The following is a 25735-nucleotide window of genomic DNA, read 5'->3' on the forward strand; positions in this document are numbered from 1 at the left end:
ATTATTATTATTATTATTCCCATTCTTCCCTGTCTCGCATGACTATCGCGCGCGATCAGCTTATTTCATTTCGTTGTGTAAATTTTCGACTGCGCAAACGGAGATAACATCGTGTAGCGAAATCCTGATGGGTTCAACGTGTAGCGCTGACATTCTCCACTTGTTTTATGCAGAAAGAAGTGGCGAGGAGGATATGGCTCCTGTAGAAAGGGTAGCGAAGGCGAGAAAGAAAACACTCTGTCGTCCTTGAACCCAGAGTGGTTTAGCGGTCCTTTAAAAAGAACCGTTCTTAGGGACCGTTCTCGCTTGTTCATTGACACTGGCAAATGCCGGCTGAAGCTGCCTCAGTAGACTTTCCAGGTGAATAGAAGAGGTGTCATCGCCATCAATCGCAAGTCAGCTGCTACCTATCTCGCTCCCGATTCGGCATTCGACAGAGGGGGGAAAAGTCGCACGTGCTCTGCACTGGCGCTTGTCCTTAAACAATGCGTCACGCTGCACGTCAATCAGCCAGAACGATTCTCAACGCTAGGGGTATGAGACCTCTACGGTAAACGTCGGAAGCCCCAGCCCTTCAAAACCAGGCCACCCATACGACTCACACACTCATCAAGGTGTCTAGCAGTAATGGTGCTCGACTGTTGACCCCGACTGTCGCGGGATGGAATCGCGGCCGTGGCGGACCGCATTTCAGTGGAGACGAAATGCTTGAGGCCCGTGTGCGTAGAGTTAGGTGCAAGGCAAATAACTCCAGGTTGTCGAACATTCCGGAGCCCTCCACTACGGCGTCCCTCATATCATATCGTGGTTTTGGGAAGTAGAACCCCAACATAATTATTGTATTACGCACACACGCACGCACACACGAACGCACACACACACGGCACTCCTGCCTGTGTGTTCATGGGCCTCGCTTGTGTCTGGGTCAATATGCGCTACAATATCATCCAAAGGTTCTGAACCAACAAGCCGGATTTCATTCCTACACTGCATGGCGCTCGCGCTCTTTCGGAGCCCACGAGCTGGCCCTCCGCCCTTGTTTCGTGGTTCGGTTGCTTCCGATAGGCAGCGCTACGCGAATTATGGTCGCATAAAAGCCTTCATACGCATGCCATCGCTTGAGCGCACCTTTCTACGTGAAGGCAACCTACGCCACATAATATACAAATGCAGATAAGCAACGTTGAAGTTTAGCAAATTGGTTATGCGAAGTTCCTGAGACTCAGTGTACATCCAATCTAAGAAATTAACGCTAAAATTTACTCCGCTATGTAAGCTGGCTGCAGCATAAGATCCTTAAAGGTCGCCCGGCTTTAAGCATTACGTTGTTAAAAAAAAGTTAGTAAAAAGGTTGTAACTGCAAGCAAATAGGTAGTAACTGCAGCGGTTACTAACTGTCTTGGACCGTTACTAGCCTTTTGCGACCTATTTACTACCTACGTTAGTAAACAGTTACTACCTGCAGCCGTTGCTAACTTTTTCCGACCTGTTTACTACCTACGTTAGTAACTGCAAGCAAATAGGCAGTAACTGCAGCCGTTACTAACTTTCATGGACCGTTACTACCTTTTTCCTACCTGGCCGTTAACTACTTAACCTAAAATTGTAGTTAATACCTACTGTGTTAATTTATAACTGGAATGGTCTCGACACATCATTTGTAATCGGAAACTGGTGAAGAAAATGTTCGTGGATGAAGAAAAAAATACAACTTCTCTTTTTAAAACTACGCAACCTCGATTTATAAGCATCGTTCTGCTATTCTGAAAACAGAGGAGCAAATGTTAATGAACTGTAAGCAAGTGTTATACGCGTTTTAGTACACAATATCAATTCCAACAAACTAGCATCAGGCGAATGTGAAAGAACCAAATCATATTGTGGTTTTGGCACGTAAAATTCCAGAAATGATAATTATTAGCTTTTTACTGTCTATGTACTAGCACAGGAATTCATTGAAATGCACTGAGGCCATGTTAGTGGATTTGGCCTTGTCTCGGCCGCTGTACATAATGCTTTTTTGCGGCAGTTTTATAGCAAATAGACAGGACATATTGTTCCTTTTATTACGGTTGATTAAATGTCTTGTGCTACATCCCCAAGCACATATAATCTAGTAGTAGGGTATGGTACTTTAGTGTCATATTTTTTGATAATTCATCGTGAAACACAGGTGCTCACCGGTACCAGTCGTGCATCTCAAATGTAGGGGCTATAAATACCCCGGGAGTCGCAAAGTAAGTACTGTCGCGTAGTGAACTTGTTGTATCTGTGTATTGTTCTAGTTGATGACACTCCACGGAAGGATTACCCGAAGTTGTATCGTAGTGCGACATTATGAATTTGATCACTGTTAATAATGGGGCAAAATGAACACGTTAGTGTCGGTTACCTTTTTTTACGACCTTTATTTTACTACCTATGGTTAGTAACGGCTAGGATAGTAACAGTAACTAATTGCTGTTAGTAACAGTGAATGTAGTAACAGTTACCACCCTTGCCGTTACTAACTGCACTTACTAGCAGGGTAGTACATATGTGACAAGCCGTTACAACCCCAAAGTTAGCAAGCAGTAGTACCTTTTTTTTTAAAGAGTGTACCGCAATTCTCTCACTTCATCGCACATTTAGCGTCCAACACACGTTCCTTATTGTATTGTTGCTTGCGGAAATACTTATTATACTCATGTGGTTAGCATCCAAAGAAAAGCTTTGAAAATTATAACCTTGCCGCGGGATCGAATCCCGGACGCATTTCGATGGAGGCCAAATGTCCGTGTGCTTACATTTAGGTGCACGTTAAAGAACTTCAGGTGGTCGAAATTTCCGGAGCCTTTCACTACGGTGCGATTCATAATCATATAGTGGTTTTGGCACATAAAAACTCCAGTAATTATTTATATAAAAATTATAGTCTTTACACTCCTTATTTCATCATGTAAGCCCCTATTCCTCCATTTGGGTGTACATTTCCGGCTGATTGCACACATGAGGTGAGTCTGATGGTCCTGCTGTCTAAAGTCGTCATATGCAGTCAAGTAGTTCCATTGATGCTTTTTCAGTTCGCCGATTCACTAATAAAAATCCAATGGCGTTTGCTTTTCATTAACTTTTTCAATTTGAAGCCACTTCAAATTACGAGAAGGAAAACGCCTGTTTTGCAGCAATTTTGATTTGGAACAAGCTGTGGAGGTTTGATTTCAAACTATTGCCGTTCAGTCGTTTCAGATGACTTCTGAAAACATATCTGGTTTCATAGTTTTAGTTACTTTGTGTATCAACATTGATTAACTGTCTGCATTTACATTCTTTCCGCGTTTTATTTAATCGTATACACTCTTTTACAATGTCTGTTCTTTTTCTGCTCAGTGAACTTGTTTTATCTAAGTCCGATAGAAGGCCCTCCCATAATTCTTATTTTTGGGCCTCCTCCTGAAAAAGTATCACCTTGATATGTGTATTGTAACTGCATTTATGCTAATAAACCTGCTTGCTTGCTTTCTTGCTTGCTTGCATGATTGATTGATTGATTGATTGATTGATTGATTGATTGATTGATTGATTGATTGATTGATTGATTGATTGATTGATTGATTGATTGATTGATTGATTGATTGATTGATTGATTGATTGATTGATTGATTATCGCTAGGGCGTAGAATTGCGGCGACACTCACGCAGTGTAATGAAGGTCATGAAAAGATCTGAACACCGCTGCCCACGAACACCGACAGCAGCAGGCTGTTTCCTGGCGTCCGGAACACGTCTCCGTGCACCAGCTTCCAGCCGTACTCCTCCTGGGCGTCCTCCTGCACACCAGGGCCCAGAGCTTATCGACATGCTACACGCGACATCACCATGGGAACTTCTCGCCGTGCTAGTGTCCTGCCACTGAGGCCACAGTGACGTGAGCACGCTACGTCATTCCGCGAGCATCACTTTGAGCTTCGCTGTCCTGCAACTTTTCGACAGATTCTACTTGCCTGATGAAATGGAAAAGCGCTAAAATACGTAGACACAGTGGTAGGAACGTAGAAAAAACAGGACATCCATCCTACTGCAGATTGTCCTTTATCGATTTGTCTATCGGCGCAGGACACACCTGCCATGTTTCCTGCTGCTCAGATGTGCCAATATTCTAAAATGTCGAACACAGTGACGTCGACGGAAACTGTCCGTAGAAGATTGGCCCTGTACAAAACTGTACAAAATGTACAAAACTGGAAAACTGGAATAGAAATCATGCGTATATGCAGCACGCACACCACAAGGTTGCAATTTAAAAACATAGGTTAGAAGCAAAAAAAAGAACTTTTTTTGCCAGAGCGCAAGGACTCGTGGCCGCGATCGATAGGCAGGGTTGGCCCCCCCTCCCTCACCTTCCCCTACCCAATCTGCAGGCAACCAGAATAAAAGTTATTTATCTGTTTCAATGCGACTTCAGGTGCTCAAAATTCTAAGCCAACTCGTAAATATCTACATCAAGGTTGCTCACCGACAGATGCAGAAAGTCGTGGAGGTGTTCCTCGGTTAGTCGGGAACGCAAGTTTCATTTAATGAACTTCATTCTCGAGAAAGTCTGTTCGCAGAAGCATGTACTGCCGAGCGTTATTATCATGGCTGCTGGTAGTTTCTTCAAACTTTGTTTCTTTGTTCCTGTCTCAACCAATCTGAGGTCAAAACTGCCATATCGGCCTTCAGATAGGAAGTGATAAGGGTAGGGGAGGAGGGGGTTCTGACGTCGTGCCGGGGGCCGCATAATACTGCCCCGCGGGCCGCATGTGGCCCGTGGGCCGAAGGTTGCCGGCCCCTATATTGTAATCAATAAAAGTTTTCACTGCTACTCGACATATTCATGTTCATGCATTTAATAATTTAAACCTTCTGGGAACATGGAATTGTAAGCATCCATCGGATCATGCGCCTGAATATATGCTGGGTGCCCTAGCTAACGTTAGGCAACCCTGAACAAAGAAAAAAGAGAGCTTACACTCGCTTATTACGCGGTTACTAACCTACACGGGATCGGTCATCTGTCCTTTCCCGCCTTAACAAAATTATTGCGCAGCGGTTTTCGGATAACACGAAGACAAAATATTATTTTAACCAAACACCTGCGTGGCTAGAGTTAGCTGATACATGTTGTATGTGCGAAAACAGTGTCAGTATAACAGTTAAGTATACTTCTCGAATGGTGCATCCGGCTGGTCCTTTTTTTTTTTAGCCCTCCGGAGCCCCCTGGCAACGCGCGTCACATTCAGGTGGTTCTACCCCTAGACGTGCGCATGTAGGGAGGGGGGGGGCAGGTGTACCACCTAATCACTTAAGAGAGACACATAGTCTGTCCCATACTTTTACCCAGTTGGAACTCTCTGTCGCGTCATCATAGTTTATGGCCACGCAGGTTTTTGTTGATGATGGTGGCAGGAGGTTTATGATATTGCATTCCAAGAACTGCTTACTTTCCATCTTTATTCCTGGAAAGCCACGAACCAAAGGCAGGTCACTGTGAAAAGCACGTCATCGCTTCATTTGCATTCCACTCTTTTGGACTCTACCAACCGGAGGGCGGGAAGAAAGAGGGGGGGGGGACCCCTCTGGTTTTATCTTCAACGTCTTAGCGCGACCGAGATCTCGAAGAGTTCCGGTCGGCAGCTTCCGTTTTCGAAATGACGTCAGCGCGGTGCATGTTTGCAACAGAAGGCGCCCTGACTTGTTTCCCCTTCCGGCCCAGGCAGCTGTGGCGATCGGCTGCACATTCAAATCGGACACGCGTTTCGGATTAACACGCTACGTATCGTTGTAACACGAATCAGAGCGCGGTAGCGACCAGCCGAATGTGTCATATGGCGAATTCCATTGGGAGGACAGGAGCACTCAAAAGCACGCTGAAAGTGCTCTCTTAGGAGCCGCCGTGTTTTCAGTGGTCGAACAGCAGTAGGAGTACTGTCATCCAGCGGTAGAACAAGAGCATTTTTGCATCACCGAGAGCAGCAACGAGCAGTTTGAAGCGCTCTCGCCTGAAAAGGGGAGTAAGCGGAGTACGACGAGAGTCGCGAGATTTTAAACATCAAATTCTCCTTGTTTGTTTTTATTGTGCTTAAGCCGGCGAGCGCGGAGGCAATGGTGGCAACCTTGCATAGTTTGACACCACTGATGCTGGCCGTATTGGCGCCACTTATACAAGTAGCGACGGTGACGACTACGAAGTGTACGTATCTGTGTTTACTAGATGCGTCGTTGCGCAGACGTAGCACGTAACTGTAAATGGGGATAATGGCGCAGATGTGAGCGACAGATTTCACGCGTGTTGTGCTGCTGTCCCGCAGAGAGTGCCGGGGCTTCGAATGTTCTGATCGCACTCTATATTAAATGCGAAGCATTTCTTAGCGAACTTCTGCGACTTTGACCGTATCTATCTATCTATCTATCTATCTATCTATCTATCTATCTATCTATCTATCTATCTATCTATCTATCTATCTATCTATCTATCTATCTATCTATCTATCTATCTATCTATCTATCTATCTATCTATCCAGCCGCCTACGACTTCGTGCTCTCCTGGTCGCTTGGTTAATCGAATGTGCACCAAAATTGGTATGGCGTAACATGACTGTATGACGAACATAAATGACAGGTCATAACATGAAAATCATGACACGAATGTCATGTACAGCATGATTTACATGCTACGCTCATGGTGCGCTGGCGGCCGTTTCGCTAGCTTGATATACACCAATATTGGTGTCTTGTGACGTGACTGTGTGACGAACATAAATAACACGAGTTAACATGAAAATCATGACACGCATGTCATGTACAGCATGACTTACGTGCCACGCTCATGGTGCGCTGGCGGCCGTTTCGCTAGCTTTATATACACCAAAATTGGCATCTTGTGATGTGGCCTTGTGACGAACATGAATAATACGAGTTATCATGAAAATCATGACACGCATGTCATGTACAGCATGACTTACGCGCCACGCTCATGGGGCGCTGGCGGCCGTTTCGCTAGATTGATATGCACCGAAATTGGTATCTTGCGACGTGACCGTGTGACGAACATAAATAACACGAGTTATCATGAAAATCATGACACGCATGTCATGTACAGCATGACTTACGTGCCACGCTCATGGTGCGCTGGCGGCCGTTTCGCTAGCTTGACATACACCAATATTGGTCTCTTCCGACGTGACCGTGTGACGAACATAAATAACACGAGTTATCATGAAAATCATGACACGCATGTCATGTACAGCATGACTTACGCGCCACGCTCATGGGGTGCTGGCGGCCGTTTCGCTAGATTGATATACACCAATATTGGTCTCTTCCGACGTGACCGTGTGACGAACATAAATAACACGAGTTATCAAAATCATGACACACATGTCATGTACAGCATGACTTACGTGCCACGCTCATGGGGCGCTGGCGGCCGTTTCGCTAGCTTGATATACACCAATATTGGTCTCTTCCGACGTGACCGTGTGACGAACATAAATAACACGAGTTATCATGAAAATCATGACACGCATGTCATGTACAGCATGACTTACGTGCCACGCTCATGGGGCGCTGGCGGCCATTTCGCTAGATTGATATACACCAAAATTGGTATTTTGCGACGTGACCGTGTGACGAACATAAATAACACGAGTTATCATGAAAATCATGACACGCATGTCATGTACAGCATGACTTACGTGCCACGCTCATGGGGCGCTGGCGGCCGTTTCGCTAGATTGATATACACCAAAATTGGTATTTTGCGACGTGACCGTGTGACGAACATAAATAACACGAGTTATCATGAAAATCATGACACGCATGTCATGTACAGCATGACTTACGTGCCACGCTCATGGGGCGCTGGCGGCCGTTTCGCTAGATTGATATACACCAAAATTGGTATTTTGCGACGTGACCGTGTGACGAACATAAATAACACGAGTTATCATGAAAATCATGACACGCATGTCATGTACAGCATGACTTACGTGCCACGCTTATGGGGCGCTGGCGGCCGTTTCGCTAGATTGATATACACCAAAATTGGTATCTTGCGACGTGACCGTGTGACGAACATAAATAACGCGAGTTATCATGGAAATCATGACACGCATTTCATGTACAGCATGACTTACGTGCCACGCTCATGGCGCGCTGGTGGCCGTTTCGCTAGCTTGATCTACCCCGGAATTGGTCTTGCGCGACGTGACTGTGTGACAAACATAAAAACACGAGTTATCATGAAAATCATGACACACATGTCATGTACAGCATGACTTTCGTGCCACGCTCATGGTGCCCTGGCGGCCGTTTTTCTAGGTTGATCGAGCCCCAAGTTGGTATTGCGCGACGTTACTGTGTGACGAACATAAATAATAGGAGTTGACATGAAAACCATGACACGCATTTTCCTCAATGACATACAAGACGATGTATGCAGCTCTTTGCTGGCTGCTTCGCATTACATCGATTCCCACAATGCGTGGGATCTGCCGGCTTTTTTTTCTCCTCACTCGTCACTCTCGCACCGGCTCTCTGGATGCGTGCCGCATTCTCATGGCAGATCGAGTGGCCTTGATCTCAGTGCTCGGCCCCCAACTCCTGATTGCACAACGCCTCTGCTCCTGTTCTCTCGATGAAACTTGCCAATAGGTATTCCAGCTGCGATTCGAAGCTTTAAAACACTTCTTTCTTTTTGGAGCAGCTCTGCGTCATGAATTTTGCATGGATGCTTTAGTAAATTTGACTCGCAAGCACTATATTGTTTTCCATGTCGTCTTTGTCAAGGCGACGAAAAAAACGTGCGTGTTACGAATAAAAGCTTAGTTTGGAGTTACTGCTTCTGCTGTCATCTTGAGTTGTATCTTCGCTTTTCACGCGATCAGGCAAGCATGGGAATCTTATAAACTCGCCCAAAACTTCAGTGTTCGCCGGCACAGAAAGCAAAGATCTATTTAGAGAGAAAAACAATCACGCCTCACCCCTGAGACGCGCTCGTTGTATCGCGCGATGTCCCTGTGAAGGGTGCGCACCAGGATCATGCCCACCATTCCGGTAAGGAGCAGCACGATCACAACGCTGTTCAAGATGCTGGGGAAAGAAAGAGATGATGCAATGCAATGAAGCGTACTCATGCAACACAATAGATTGCAGTGAATCTCTTACACAACACACTTGACTCTTCACTCCAGTTACCATCTCTTACGCACAAGTATGCATTTGTCACATTTGTCACATTCACGTCACATTTGGTGGAGGTACGTGAATTCCCAGTACCAACCTGGACCTTCGCTCCCGGAAACTCCCCCCGGTTCGTGACCACATCGCCAACATGGCCGAAGGGACCCCTCTCCAGTCTGGACCTTCGGCAGTCAACGTCACCTGCGGCACCGTGTATCGCCAGCGAGATCCGCCCATCTTCACCGGCTCGGGTGACTCGGACGTGGAAGAATGGCTCTCGAAATACGAACGTGTGAGTTCCAGCAACAAATGGGACGACCAAATGAAGCTTGGTTGCGTCCAGTTCTACCTTGCGGACATCGCCCAGCTGTGGTATAACGACCACTAGAGCGACATTCCCACTTGGTCCGTCTTTAAGACTTCAGTTACGGACGTCTTCGGTCGGCCATCGGCTCGCAAGCTTCAGGCACAGCAGCGCTTGCGTCAACGCGCGCAGCAACCCGACGAGAACTTCACGGGCTATATTGTGGATATGCTGAACCTCTGCAACCGCCTGAACTCTACCGTGACCGAAGAGGAGAAGGTCAAGCACATCCTCAAGGGCATCGAGGACGATGCTTTTCAGATGCTGCTCGCAAGGAATCCCACCACAGTCGCTGCACTGGTCTCATTGTGTCAGAGCTTTGACGAGTTGCGTCGGCAGCGCTCGATCGCGCGCCAAGCCCTCACGACGACCGACACGCTATCGAGCTTACACGTTACTGCTCGCCCTGCCGATCAGCAGCCGCTGCCCGCGAAGAGGTAGCCCGTCAGCTTTTACTACTACCTCTCACGAACGAGCTGACGCAGACTTTCGCCCCTAACCTTAAACACGTCATTCGGACCCAAATTGCTCAGCACCTACCATCTATACCCCGCACCTCCACCAAATGTGACGTGATTTATTGACGCGTCTTCAGGGAATGTCGACAGACGTCAAGAGTAGGGCGTCGGAGAGCGGCGGCCGTGAAGTAGCCAAAATCCGGGCAAGCGCTAGCTGGTGTCCCCTATTACTATTGACACTGCGGCTTGCTTGCTTGCTAGCTTGCTCGTGTGCTTCGCCGTCGTCCTCTCTTCGCTACAGTATATATATGTATACTATATATCGGTGGATGTCGACATATATAGGTTTGTTTATTCATTTATTTTATACAGATTTCATCTCTGTTACAGGGCTACAGCAGGAGAGGGAAGAGGCAGGGAACAGTAGTTACCAAACGTCAACGTAACCAAAGCATTTTTAATATGGCAGGCGAACAGAGGTAAAATATAATAGTAATTTGCTGAACATATCGTAACTGGTGCGAAGCTAGAAACATGAAAAAGGGGCCGGATGAAAGAGACAGAACAGCGCCAAAGGCCTTTTTTTCATGCCTTTTTCCGGCCCCTTTTTCACGTTTCTAGCTTCGCACCAGTTACGATATGTTCAGCGAACTAAGGCACCAACTCGCCCAAAAACAAGTTCTTCCTAAATATAATAATAAATTCTACACACCAAATTAATTGTGAAATCATAATGTACTCTCCCATGACGCGCAAAAACTACTTTATCGGTGAGCAACGATGAGTACCCAAGAGTGAACTAAAGTATCTCGTTGTGCTTGGAGAAAAGAAATCGCTTTGGAAGTGTTAGCATCAGCAAGAGAAGGAAACATGAGGTTTACAGTTCAGTTTTTTAGCAAGTTAGGTAAGACTGCAACCAAAGAAAAGTCAAAAATAGAGTTGATTCATTGCATGCCGAAGCTTTAGAGACTCATTTTTCCAACGTATAAACTATTCCTGAGCTTCAGAGACTTCAGATCACGTGTCGGTGGTGAAAAAATCGTGACCGCGAGTATTACAGCGAATAAATTTTGATTCTTCAGACTGAAACGAAGTTATTGTACATTATTTTCTACAGCTACCAAGGCATCGAGAGGCTGCGGTCCGCCGTGGTGGGGTAGCGGTTACGGTGCTCGGTTGCTGACCAGAAGGTCGCGGGTGCGGTCCCGGCCGCGGCGGTCGCATTTCGATGAAGGCAAAATGCTAGAGGCCCGAGTACTGTGCGATGTCTGTGCACGTTAAAGAAAACCAGATGGTCGAAATTTCCGGAGCCCTCCACTACGGCGTGCTTCATTATCATTTCGCGGTTTTGGCACGTTAAACTCCAGATGATATTATTATGGAGAGCCCATAAAAGCATTGAAGTACGGGGTGAATTAATTTTTTTTTCATAAAAGCAGCTTAGTATCGCGTGACACCCTTGTTAAAGTGCGGCGCAAGTCACCTAACTTATAGCTCGATTCATTGTTTACTCGTTCATTGCGGTTAGGCCGAGACCCATAAAAGACAGTACATTTTAAGGAAAGAAAACAAGACTTTAGAGCGTCAACATATTATCGCAATGCGGAGCGTGCCTGTAGGGGGCGCAGCAAATCAAACGGTCATCTCGATTTTCTGCCCCTGGTGATTGTCGTTAAGCAAATAGCCGCGAAACGCTCTCTTTCGGCCAATTAACGCAGTGATGCCGTTAGCGTGAGTGCTACGCGCTTATTTGACAGGCATTTAAGTACGACTGCATCCTTCTTTTGTTTTTGTTATTTTTTTTTTTGCGTGACGGATTCCGAAAGTGTGAACACTCCAGCTTCCGGGGTGACACACACATATGCGCGCGAACGAGTGACGTCAGTAGAGCGCATATGTACACCGGATAAGCATAAATAAGCATAAAATAATAATGTTAAGAATATTCTGAAGAGGCAACTTGAATTGCAGGCCTCAACCACCGAATGAGTGAGTAACGACTTTATTAGTTGAAGGGGTGATGGGTGGCTAAGCCACCTAGGCTGCCAGGCTGTGCTTCTCGATGGCGTAAGGCGAAAACCTTTAATGGCTTATACTCGTGGCGTCCGTCTTCCGTCCGTCCGTGCCCTGGAACGGTGCCAGCTGTGGCCGCTGTCCTTCACACTCTCTCAGCAATCACGTGATGGGACAGCGGCGCATAGCAACAGTTGCGCTTAGCTCCTTCCAACGCGCGTTGAGCAACTGTTGCGCAACGCGGTGGCGGCGTCCAGCGGCGGCGTCAGTCCGTCAACGTGCTACAGTTTCACGTTGCTCCTTGCAACGCGCGTTGCGCATTTGTGCGGCGACGTACGTCGGTGGCATCCGTCCGTGCCCCCTCACAATCTCTCAGCAATCACTTGATGGCACAGCGGCGCGCGCGGCAACACTCCTTCGTCAGACGTCTCGTTGCAGCAGTCGAGTTAGTCGGACGACTCCCAAGCGGCCCGGTGATGACTCCACGGCAAGCGGCTTGGAGAAGCGCCCCAAGAATGTGGATTCCCCCGATACCATGGCATAGTCAGTCGAATGGCCACAGGCTTTCGCCCAACACACTTTGGAATTTACAAGGTGTCCTTCAATTTTTTTCCGCTCGTTAATGGACCCGTGTCTGGGTGTCTCTGTCGGTGCTGGAGAGAAGGGCATCCGATTGTTCTTCGGTGGGAGGTGAGCAAATGAGATCCTCCGGGCAGCCCCAGAGGATGTGGTTCAGCGAGGCAACGTTGCCGCACAGGCAGCAGCGTGGATCGATGGCACCTGGGTGCATGTACGAAAACACGAGGGGGCACGGGAAGGCGCGGGTCTGTAGGCGACGACAGGCGATCTCGGACAGCTTGGATAGGCTGTTGTGAGGAGGTGAAAAGGCACATCGCTCGAGGCGATAAGTGCTGAGGGATGTCCTGGGAGGTGACCAGGGGCTCCGGCACCGCGGCGTCCGACTCTGAGGGGCCCACCGGTCGGTCGACGAATCCTCGAGCGTGTTGGTGAGCTTTCTCGTTGCCGGGGTGGCCCGAGTGGGCGGGGACCCAGATCAGTTCTATGTGGCGCTGCTCATCTTGCAGCTGTAGTGGGCAAAGGAGCCGTAGGGTGGTAGGCGAGACGAGACTTCGCGCGCAATTGGATATGGCTTGCTTGGAGTCGCTGAGTATGACGCCAGCGTCGACCGAGGTCGCGGCCAAAGCGATGGCTGCCTCCTCCGCCTTGACAGCGTAAGGTATTCGAACTGTGCCAGCCGTGATTGCTGCAAAGGCGATGAGGACGACGACACGGAAATGACTAGGAAGGCGTCCCTGCGTGAGTTGTATCGGGCGCATCCACGTAGGCGACGGCCGGGTGGTCGGCGTACTTTGCTTGAAGCATGGCGGCGAGCGTCGTGGTGCAGGGGCGTAGGCAGAAATTATTTCCGGGGGCGGGGGGGCACCGCCATGATCTGAATTGGGGGCAGGGCAAGTAGATGTGGTCACGTGTCATTTTGTGCTGTATATGACATGGCAAAAAAATTTCGGAGGGGGGGGGGCACTGGCCCGGTGTGCCCCCCCCCTCTGGCTATGCCACTGTCGCGAGCATATTCTTAGGTAGCGGCTTGATAGAGAACGCCGCTCGAACAGCATGGGGTAATGAGACCAGATCCGGAGGCTGGGAGCAGGTGTCGTGGCCGATGGAGGAAAGGATGTGGCGAACGGTAAAGGCGTTGCACCCGAGCGGAGCGGTTAGCTTCAATCAGCTCGTCAATGGTGTTGTGTACACCCAAACGACGATCGGTGGACGCGTTGGGGGGAAGGCCGAGGACAGTCTTGTATGCCCGACGGATGAGGACGTCAATTTTGTCGCAGGAAACGACGAAAGCGTCAAGGCGGAGCAGATCGTCTTCTCGCATGCGCCCTCATGTCACACACGGACACGGGCGAGCATACTTGCGGTCTGCTGCACCGAGAGCGAGAGCTTGTCTATGGTGTGTGTGTTATGGCGGTTGGAATGTGGTATCGGCCCGAGCACGCGAAGATGCGAAACGATGGGGATGGGAGTGGAGTTGACATGAACCGTGATGGTAAGGTGAGGAGTTTGTAGCGACGCCGGTAGAGAGGCCGGAAGAGTAGGAGGGCCGTTTGGCTGCTGAGCAAGTAAGAGCGGCCGCGTGTACATGGGACGTGACGACGTCGGTTGCGCGTTGCAACGTCTGCTCGATGTGGCCGTCAGAGCCCGACGTGACCTAGAGAGCAATGTCGCCCACGTGCAGGGCATGTTTGAGACCGGGGATACGATCCAGCTTGCCAGGAAGTGAGCGGAGGTCGAGATTGAATAGAAAAGGCGACAAGACGGCGCCGTGAGGGGTGCCACGAGAGCCAAGCTCGTACGTGGGAGACGAGAGGTCCTCTATGATGATTTCGGCCGTGCGGGCGGTTGAGGAACGCGCGAACGTAGTTGTAGGTGTGGGTGCCTGGGTTGAGGGCTGCGAGTTGGGCAGGGATAGCCGAATGGGAGACGTGGTCGAATGCCTTGTGAAAGTCGAGGCTAAGGAGAGCCTTAGTGTCTGAAAATTTGGGTGGATCGAGGAGAGCGTGGTGGAATTGTAAGCGGACATCTTGCGTGGACTCTTAGTTTTCTCCATATTCACGACCGCTCCAGACGCGTGGCAAAACTGCTTAGTCTTCTTGAACACTACTTTTGTCAGCATAAAAATACGCTATGTCGTCATTTTACCATTAACACATTTAACCTTAAACAATATTAAAACATCACCATTCGTTCAAACATGCTGACCATGAAAATACTATAGGGAGCGGGAGAACTGCCCCTATGGGAATTAGTAGACTGCAGGGGCGTCGCCAAGGGGTTGGGGGTTATGGGGTTTAACCCTCCCCCCCCCCCCATGAGATGTTTCAATTTTACTTGCGTATATATACACGCACACATACAAACGCACGCACGAACATGCATAAAGCATGGTTGAACCGCCCCCCCCCCCCCCCAAAAAAAAACAAAAAAACAAAAAGTAAACATTTCTGACTACGCCCCTGGTATGCTGCAGCATACCAGGGGCGTAGTCAGGTATGCATGTTGTACTGCACGAGATACTACACGAGATATGTATCTCCCGCGAGCAAACAAGTACTTTCACACTCTTGTCACGCTTTTCCTCAACCATTTACTTCGTGCGAGCTGGCACGTTAAAACGCTTGGTGCGTTTTCACGCTGCACACGAAGTGTCGTCAATTCGCCGTGCATGCTATTCGCATCGACAATGATAACTGAGACGAGTCGATTCCTGCCGCAATTTTTCTTTTCAGTTTACTCGCGCTGCACGTCCTTGAACATGCTGCACCCACCTGAACCAGTGAATGTTGGCCTGCGGCATGGACTCGAGGATGTAGTCCCAACGGGATGACCACCGGATCTGGTCGTTCCTCTGCGAGCAGATGAGATGCGACATTTCTCAAACATATGAATTCCCTGAAACATTAACTGCAAAAAAATTAAAATGTACGTTGCACAGTGCGCTACAAATATTTGTAGCAGGGCGAATCTGTGGGCAAAGACATGTAGCCACAAAGACGCCACGTTTCATTCACTTGACATGGAAATGCGATTAAGCAGCTCTGCCACAGTCAACGTGACAACTATAGCTAGAAATAATCCATCGTCATCGCCATAGTCATCGGCACCATCATTAACCTACAATGCCAACTAAGCAATAGACGTGTCTTGCTACGATCTCTCTACAGTCGGAGGCAACTTTAGAACTCTGCGGCACTTCCCCCTCAAAGACAGAAGTACGCAAGCCTGCACCAATGGGCGCGTGCCCCACATTTACGTCGTGAACCGGACGGCCGGTAACGCCGCCTTCGAAGAGCACCGCGTGAGCGGGACTTTCTTTCAGTCGCAGAGGTGATTGGCTGCCGCGCTTCGGTGATCTGGGCGAGGCCTCTCCAGACTTAATTTGCATCCATATATAGTGTGTTGTTCCAGCCGAATCGTCTCACGCCTGCAAATTTCCTCATTTCATTGCAGCATGTATTCACCGCCGTCGGTGCTTCCTTTGGCGCCCCTTGTTGCATCATTAAAGCATCAGTTATATTACCTATCCAACTTGGTAAATACACTTTAATCTAGAAACAAAGGTTAGCCACGGCCGTTTCCTCTGCGATTTTCGTCTTCTCTGCTCTGTATCTTGCCTCTACCATTTTTCGTTACATCCTCGACTCGCTCTAGTTTAATTAGTCTTAATTTTATCGTTTAAGTTTTTCGATTTCGAACTGTTCAGGTTATTATACTTGTAAAATTTCAGTACTTTTACTTCAGAAGTTCCAATATTTTTCGTGCGTTACGGACCGTTCGTTCTCTGCAAAAGCCGCTGTTGGAAGTTTGCACGGACCTACACATACCAAATTGGGGCAAATGAAACAGATGTGTCAAGGCCTATTGTCGAAGTGAGTGAATTCACCGAAAAATACAAGACCGCAAACAAAAAAGCACGACAATTAGGCTTAAGAGAAGTTTATACAGAACCGCGAACCCAATAGACTGACGTGGCATAAGCCACATTCGACCACGCGATATATATACTCACGACAAAGACGACGCTGTACGTGTACTGTACTGTAAACTGTTCCTTCATCTCGCCTGAGCTCAGTGCCATGGTTTCGCCAGAATCACAGTTCAGCCGCTTCTTGTGTGCGATGCTGTAATTGAAATGAAAATAGAAGGAAAATCTCTTCCTTTCTACATGACCGTTTACTTCACGCACCGTAAGCGTTCACTGCGCCTCAATAAATTCATGTTAGGTCAACGGGCATAACAGTTCCATTGCCTTTATAGCACATTAGCATATAGAAATCAATGTGCATAAGAAAAAGGATCAGTGCAAAATTAGGCGCGCAGCTACAGTGCCATGTCATAAGCTGTACGTGACGTTGGTGCCTTTTGTTACACGCGCCGTTATTTGCATGTGAAACAAACAAGCTGCAATTCAGTTCAGTACGTCACCACACTGCGTGATGCCAGTCGCCGCGAACAAAAATAAGCAAAACAATCAAATCACTAAGAAAAACTGCACGCTCCGTGGAGCTTCGCAAAGTTGAAACATCTATACGCGCGCGCGTGCGAATATATGAGCTACAGCATAGTTGAGCGTGTAAGCAATACGAGACATAACCACGCAGCTCGATTTATGAAAGTGCACACAGTCACAAAGCAACTGCAGAATCTACAGCATAGGCGTGCGCACAGGGGCGGCAGAAGAGGGAGAGGAGGGGGGGGGGGGCGATCATCCAAGGGGGTCGCCAAATCTGCCCCATACCTTTACTAACTCCGGCCTGTCCAGTCATTTTTTAAGCTGTATATAGTGTTAAGGCTCGCTCACACCTGCGACCAAGTTAGTCGCAAAGTCGCAAACGGTCGCAAATTGCTGCTTGGTCGCAAGGAGACTATTTAGGCACAGTCGTTCGCTGCTTGATTTATTCAGTCGCAAACCTCTGAGCCAATCACATGCGCAGGAACAGGGAAGTCGGCTTGTTTTACGGCGCAATGGCAATACGAGCCATATGAGAGCAGACGTGAATTCTGTGTGGCGACGGGTATACGTCGCAAAACAGGTGTGAACACCGGTCGCCTCGAGTCGCCTTTTGGTGGTCAGTCGCAAATGGTCGCGCGACCGGCGCAAGTCGCAGGTGTGAATGAGCCTTTATGGTCACGCAGGTTTTCGACGATAATGGCGGCCGAGGAGGCTTCATGTTGCATGCCAAACTCTACTTCCCACCTCGATATATACCTCCAGAAAGCTGGGGAAAAATACGGGCAGTTGTGGGAAGCACGTCATCCTTCATTGACATTTTTTCCATCCCTTGCGAAGCTTGTTTTCTCTCAAACTCGACCGATGCGGAGACGGGGGCGCTTCAGTGAAGCTTCCTCTTCTGCCCCCCCCCCCCCTACGCAATGGAGAACCCTTCGAACGCCTATGTACGACAGTATATATTATGTGGCACGATTTAGTAACGCAACACTTCCACGGTAAACGCCATGGACGATTTTCTCGTTCTTTTTTTGCCATATATTTGAGGCTCAAGTCGCTCATAAACCGTGACTAACACCGTTTGAGAGAGATCCCTTCCCCGCTTCTACGACAGTTGATAAAGTTATTAAGCTTCGTTTCTGTGTTCGCTGAGAGCGCCGCTTTAACCGCGATGTCAGTAGATAGGCGTACACGTAAATGCGCAACACCGCCTCAAGCACTACGCCACGCACCTCCGGGGCTGCACCTTGACGGAGATGATGCGCCCTCCTTCCTCGATGAAGGAGCTTCCCCAGGACTCCTTCTCGCTCTTGTGGTACGAGATGGTCAGGTCCACGTGGTTGAACAGGTAGAATGTCTCCGGCTTGGAGTAGGCCGACTGCATTTGTCATGGCCAACAGAAAAAAACAAAACAAATGATAAATCTGAGAAGCCGTCATGCGATAGCGTTAGAAGGACTGGCAACCCGCCTGCGTTTGACGCAGGAAAACCGAAAGCTTATTCCTACATCACTCTATAGAGCTGGTTCACCTTATTTCCTTCGATTGGGAGTAAAAAAAAGAATGAAATGAAACTTTAGTTAGAGCATATGTAGTATAGTAAGTCTATACTAATTTCTTTGAACATAGAAAAATCGCCCCGGTTCATCAAAAACGCTGCCAGAGGCGTTAAAAAGTCTCTTAAACGTTTTTTCTTCTTTTTTCTTAATTATGTAGGCGGCTCGGCTACGCTTCTTTTTTTCTTTTGCTAGCACCTAGCCACATTAAATTATTCAAGGAACATGTCGGAATTCACCCCCAGCTAACCGAAAGTTGAGCGTTGACTAGAATGCGACAAAACCCCAACAAAAAACAATAATAATAATAAAAGGTCATATTATCACGGGGTCGTGACGTCGACGAAGACAGCAGTCGGCATGTTCAAGATGAAACACATTATTTTGCCGAACTTTTGGCCGGGAAATGAAAGTCAAACTACAGAAATACACGCTGTACACTGATAGCGGCGAACAGGGCGTCGGCCGTCGATAAAACTGCTCTGCGGTAAAGCGCGTCGGCATTTATACATCACGCATCGAACCTTCCAGTCTTATCACTGGTGGTCGCGCAAGCTCTGGAATAATCTAGAGTTTTCGTGTCCTGCGCGCAATCTTAACAAAGTGATCTACTACAATCGCGAAGCTTCTGGAACACGGCGGTGCGGTCAGCGTCGAGCGCTGCTCACCGTCCTTACTGGCCAAACCCGAATACATCAAAATAAAACAAGAAGCGGGCGTGGCATTGCCCCCTTCTTAAAAAGCATCGTCCCGATGCTTGTGACAGAACATAGAAAGAAAGAAAACAAGTGCATACACAAATAAATTACAATAACAAAGGAAAAGAGTAGAGTCTCCAGGTTCGCTAACGCGCAAAAAACGGCTTAAGGCGCACGAGATGGACGACTTCAGGTCGTGCGGGGCGTCGCTGGGAGTTCGTAATGTCGTCCGGGATGACCTCGTAGTCAAGAGCGCCGAGACGTCGAAACATTTTGTATGGCCCGAAGTATCGCCGAAGACGTTTTTCACTGAGCCCACGTCGGCGTATCGGCGCCCAGACCCGCATACGGTCGCCGGGCTGATATTCCACGAAGCGTCGTCGAAGATTGTAACGGCGGCTGTCCGTCATCTGTAGATTCTTGATGCGTTGGCGGGCGAGCTGTCGGGCTTCATCGGCGCGCTGAAGATAAAGAGTGACGTCGAGGTTTTCTTCGTCGGGGATGTTGGGTAACATGGCGTCGAGCGTCGTTGCCGGGTTCCTTCCGTAGACCAACTTGTAGGGCGTCATCTGCGTCGTTTCTTGCACGGCCGTGTTGTATGCGAAGGTCACGTACGGAAGAATGGCATCCCAGGTACTGCGTTCGACGTCAACGTACATGACCAGCATGTCGGCGATGGTCTTATTTAGGCGCTCGGTGAGGCCATTGGTCTGTGGGTGGTAGGCGGTGGTCCGGCGGTGGCTTGTGTGGCTGTATCTCAGAATCGCCCGAGTTAGGTCTGCATTAAAGGCGGTACCTCTGTCCGTGATGAGGATGCCACGCCCACTTCTTGTCTTGTTTTGATGTATTCGGGTTTGACCGGCAGGGACGGTTATCAACGCTCGACGCTGTCCCCGAAGCAATGTTCGAGAAGCTTCACGATTGTAGTAGATCGTTTTGTTAAGATTGCGACCCGCACGCGAATGTTCCAGCTTTGTCTAGAGATAATGCCGCCACCAGCGATATTGCTGGAAAGTTCGATAGCGCCTGTATAAAAGCCGACGCGCTTGACCGCTTGTCAGTTGATCGACGGCCGACGCCCTGTTCGCCGCTATCATTGTACAGCGTGTATTGCTGTAGTTCTAGTTCTCATTTTTCCGGCCACAAGTTCGGCCAAATAAACAGTTTCATTCTGCAAACGCCGACTGCTGTCTTCGTCGACGTCACGACCACGTGACATCTGGTGGAGGTGCTGCTTCTTCCATGATCCGGACGCCCCCGCGAAGCGCTGACCCAAGCCCAAGCCGCGAGGAGGACGACAGCAAAGAAAACCCGGATCGTCGAACAAGCCGCAGGCAGAAGGGACTGCAGCCAGAGCACGGGCTCCTTCCCGAACAAACGAGGCAGCCCAAGGTCCCAACACCCACCGCAGCGACGATGACCGACCCCGTGCAGCCTGCGCCGATCCTACTCCGGCAGCCCAAGGAGCCGCCAACCTTCCGCGGGTCGTCATTCGAAGACCCGGACACCTGGCTCGAGACTTTCGAAAGGGTCTCAAAATTTAACAACTGGGACTCCGAGGACAAGCTGCGGCACGTTTACTTTTACCTTGAAGACGCAGCAAGGACCTGGTTCGAGAACCGGGAGTCCACTCTTCGAACTTGGGACGCCTTTCGGAGCGCTTTCCTGCAGACGTTTGCAAGCGTCGTCAGAAAAGAAAGGGCCGCAGCCTTGCTGGAGACACGGGTGCAACTACCAAACGAAAGCGTGGCCATCTTCGCAGAGGAAATGGCCCGACTGTTTCGACACGCTGACGCTGCCATGCCCGAGGACAAGAAAGTCCGCTTCCTCATGCGAGGGGTAAGGCAAGAGCTCTTCGCTGGGCTGATACGGAACCCACCCTCGACGGTCCAAGAATTCGTCTCAGAGGCAACCACGATTGAGAAGACGCTGGAAATGCGTAACCGCCAATATAATCGCCGATTGATTCAAGACAGCCCAGCTGTTCATGCCCTCAGCTCCGACGACCTGCGTGAAACGATCAGAGCGATCGTGCGGGAGGAGCTTCGCAAGCTCTTACCTTCGGCGCAGCCTCAAGTGGACTTGATCGCAGACGTCGTTCGATCAGAAATCCAACAGTCGCTGGGCAACCTTGAACCGCCACTGCCTCAGCCGCAAGCCATGAGCTATGCTGCTGCAGCCCGACGCAACGCCGCCCCTCCTCGCCCGCGTCAAGACGCCGCGCCGCCGCAGCAGTTCCGACGTCAGGCACCGCCGCCACCACCACCGATGCCATACCGCCCGCCGACAGGACAACCATGCGCCCCTCGAAAGACCGACGTTTGGCGTGCCCCTGACAACCGACCGCTCTGCTATCATTGCGGGGAAGCCGGCCACACATACCGCCGCTGCCAGTACCGACAGATGGGCCTTCGAGGATTCGCCGTCAACGCGCCGCGCCCGCAGCCAGGCGAACGGCCTCGGGACATCGACGACTACCTCACCGGAACACACTGGCAAGAACGACGACCTTCCCGCTCGCCGTCGCCCGGCCGCTACATGTCTCCGCACCGCCGGCAGTACACTGGCCCAAACCGGGGCCGGTCACCTAGCCCGTATCCGGAAAACTAAGGGCAGCAACCGATGGAGGTGCGGTTGCTGTACGACGAACTACCGAAGATCCTCCGCCGCCGACGACGACACCGCAACGAAATCTAAAGAACACGCCGCAAGACGAACGAAGCCCTGACGTCGAAACTTCGCGGCCTGAGGAAGAACTGACGACGCCACGTCGAAGCAGCGGAACAAACCGACGCAGCCGTGACCCGACGCCGCGACCCAATTGCAACGCAAGACGACGAACTAGCGACCTCGACGTTCTCATTGACGGCCACAACGTCACCGCTCTCGTCGACACTGGAGCCGACTATTGCGTCATCAGTGGGCCTTTCGCCACGAAGTTGAAGAAAGTTAAGACTGCTTGGGAAGGCCCCGAAATCCGTACCGCTGGAGGCCATCTAATAACGCCGTCTGGAGTCTGCACAGCAAGAGTTACGATCAATAATCGCACGTATCCTGCGAGTTTCGTAATCTTGCAACACTGCTCCAGGGACGTCATACTTGGCATGGATTTCTTAAACCATCATGGCGCCGTCATTGACTTAAGAACCAAGTCGATAACCCTATCGTCGGACAAAACGACACCGCCGGATACGAATCCATGTCACCATGCCCTGAACGTGCTCGAGGATCAAGTTACCATCCCGCCTCGCTCCAGCATCATAATTCCCGCCAGCACCGAAAAAGCTGAAGACATCGAAGGTGTCATCGAGAGCGATCAGCGTTTGCTACTAGACCGCGACATTTGCGTTGCAAGGGGCATTGCTCGGTTGCATGAAGGAAAAGGAAGCGTGATGCTAACGAACTTCAGCCAAGAATACAGACACCTGAGCAGGGGCACTATGATTGCATACATCGAAGAAATCTTGGCCGTCAGCGATGCGTTTGCCTTTTCAGATCATGACGAAGCTACGACGACTACCCCAACACCTGAGCCACCCTTCGACGTAAACCCAAGTCTTCCCGCTCGCCAACAGCAACAGCTTCGATGCCTTCTGCAGAAAAACAAGGACTGCTTCTCGTCGTCATCGCGGGTCCGACAAACGCCCCTTACTAAGCACCGCATTATAACAGAAGAAAATGCTCGACCACTCCGTCAGAGTCCCTACCGGGTTTCGACACGGGAACGGGAGGCCGTGAAGAAACAGGTGGACGAAATGCTACGCGACGACATCATCCAGCCGTCGAAGAGTCCGTGGGCATCCCCCGCGGTGCTAGTGAAAAAGAACGATGGGACTCTCCGTTTTTGCGTCGATTATCGTCGCCTGAACAAAGTCACGAAGAAGGACGTGTATCCCCTTCCCCGGATAGACGACAATTACACAACGCAAAGTACTTTTCGTCGATGGACCTCAAGACCGGTTACTGGCAAATAGAAGTCGACGAGAGAGACCGAGAAAAGACTGCCTTTATAACGCCAGACGGCCTGTTTGAGTTCAAGGTCATGCCTTTTGGTCTTTGCTCGGCACCTGCGACTTTTCAACGGGTTATGGATACAGTACTGGCCGGCTTGAAGTGGCAGACATGTCTCGTGTACTTGGACGACGTCGTTGTGTTTTCCTCAAACTTCGACGAACACCTTCGGCGCCTTGAAGCTGTACTTCAAGCAATCAAGACCTCCGGACTCACTTTGAAGCCTGAAAAGTGCCGCTTCGCGTACGAGGAGCTCTTGTTCTTGGGTCATGTGATCAGCAAGGATGGTGTTCGCCCGGACCCGCGGAAAACAGCTGCCATCGCTGACTTCCCGACGCCCACCGACAAGAAGGCTGCACGCCGTTTTCTCGGCTTGTGCGCCTATTACAGACGTTTCGTCAAGAAATTTTCACGGATCGCCGAGCCACTGACGCAACTCACGAAGGCCGACGTCGAATTCAGGTGGGAAACGTCACAAGTTCAGGCATTTCAAGAATTGAAACGACGCCTGCAGACGCCTCCGATACTTGCGCATTTCGACGAGCACGCCGATACGGAAATCCACACCGACGCAAGCAGCGTAGGACTCGGCGCCGTCCTTGTGCAGAAGACCGACGGATTGGAAAGGGTCATCAGCTATGCTAGCCGGTCGCTATCAAAGGCAGAAATCAACTATTCCACAACAGAAAAGGAGTGCCTGGCCATCATCTGGGCTACATCGAAGTTTCGCCCCTACATCTACGGCCGACCCTTCAAAGTTGTGAGCGACCACCACGCCTTGTGTTGGCTAGCCAACTTGAAGGACCCTTCAGGTCGCCTCGCGCGGTGGAGCCTAAGACTTCAAGAATTCGACATTACCGTCGTTTACAAGTCCGGAAGAAAGCACTCCGACGCCGACTGCTCGTCTCGTGCCCCCGTCGACGCACCGCCGCAGGACGACCACGATGATGACTGCTTCTTGGGAACCATAAGTGCCGACGACTTCGCTGAACGACAGCAAGCCGACCCGGAACTCAGGGGCCTTGTGGAATACCTCAAGGTCAGGACCGCCGTTGTTCCAAAAGTATTCAGGCGGGGATTGGCGTCATTTCTCTTGAAAAACGACGTCCTCGTAAAGAAGAACTTCTCTCCGGCCCGGGCCGACTACCTCATCGTTGTTCCTTCGGCACTGCGACCAGAGGTTCTGCAGGCCCTGCACGACGACCCGACGGCTGGCCACCTCGGCTTTTCCCGCACGCTCGCGAGGATACAGGAAAAATACTACTGGCCACGCCTTCCTGCCGACGTCGCCCACTAGGTTAAGACTTGCCGAGATTGCCAGCGACGGAAGACACCGCCGACTAGGCCAGCGGGACTTCTGCAGCCAATCGAACCACCTCATCGGCCGTTCCAGCAAATCGGGATGGACCTACTGGGGCCGTTCCCGACGTCGACTTCCGGCAACAAGTGGATCGTCGTAGCAACTGACTACCTCACCCGTTACGCCGAGACAAAGGCCTTGCCCAAAGGCAGTGCCGCCGAGGTAGCCAAGTTCTTCGTGGAGCACATCGTCTTGCGTCATGGCGCCCCAGAGGTCCTCATAACAGACAGAGGTACCGCCTTTACTGCGGACCTAACTCAGGCGATCTTCAAATACAGCGAGACGAGCCACCGCCGCACCACCGCCTACCACCCACAGACCAATGGCCTCACAGAGCGTCTAAATAAGACCATCGCCGACATGCTGGCCATGTACGTCGACGTTGAGCACAAGACGTGGGATGCTATCCTTCCGTATGTGACCTTCGCATACAACACGGCCGTCCAAGAAACGACGCAGATGACGCCGCACAAGTTGGTCTACGGAAGGAACCCGGCGACGACACTCGACGCCATACTACCCAACGTCACCGACGAAGAAAATCTCGATGCAGCGGCTTACTTACAACGTGCCGAAGAAGCTCGACAGCTCGCCCGCCTGCGCATCAAGACCCAGCAGCACACCGACAGCCGTCGCTACAATCTTCGACGACGCTTCGTGGAATACCAGCCCGGCGACCGTCTTTGGGTCTGGACGCCGATACGCCGACGTGGGCTTAGCGAAAAACTCCTTCGGCGATACTTCGGGCCATACAAGGTTCTTCGACGCCTCGGCGCCCTTTACTACGAGGTCATCCCGGACGGCATTACGAACTCCCAGCGACGCCGCGCACGACCTGAAGTCGTCCATGTCGTGCGTCTTAAGCCGTTTTTTGCGCGTTAGCGAACCTGGGGACCCTATTTTTTTTATTTTTTTGCTTTGTTATTGTAATTTATTTGTGTATGCACTTGTTCTTTTTTTTTCCCTCCTATGTTCTTTCACAAGCATCGGGACGATGCTTTTTCAGAGGGGGGCAATGCCACGCCCACTTCTTGTCTTGTTT

General features: G+C 50.2%; 1 protein-coding gene across 1 annotated transcript in view; it reads right to left on the reverse strand.

Annotated features, from left to right (window-relative positions):
• LOC119386785 (transmembrane 9 superfamily member 2-like) overlaps positions 1 to 25735 on the reverse strand; it is an 80053-nt gene that overhangs the window by 15880 nt on the left and 38438 nt on the right. The window contains 6 exon segments of the mRNA XM_037654057.2: positions 3678 to 3701; positions 3704 to 3809; positions 9004 to 9112; positions 15388 to 15467; positions 16629 to 16740; positions 18302 to 18447. Of these exon segments, the coding sequence (XP_037509985.2) occupies positions 3678 to 3701; positions 3704 to 3809; positions 9004 to 9112; positions 15388 to 15467; positions 16629 to 16740; positions 18302 to 18447 (577 nt within the window).

The sequence above is a fragment of the Rhipicephalus sanguineus genome, chromosome 3 (genome assembly GCF_013339695.2).
Source record: "Rhipicephalus sanguineus isolate Rsan-2018 chromosome 3, BIME_Rsan_1.4, whole genome shotgun sequence".
Classification (NCBI taxonomy): domain Eukaryota; kingdom Metazoa; phylum Arthropoda; class Arachnida; order Ixodida; family Ixodidae; genus Rhipicephalus; species Rhipicephalus sanguineus.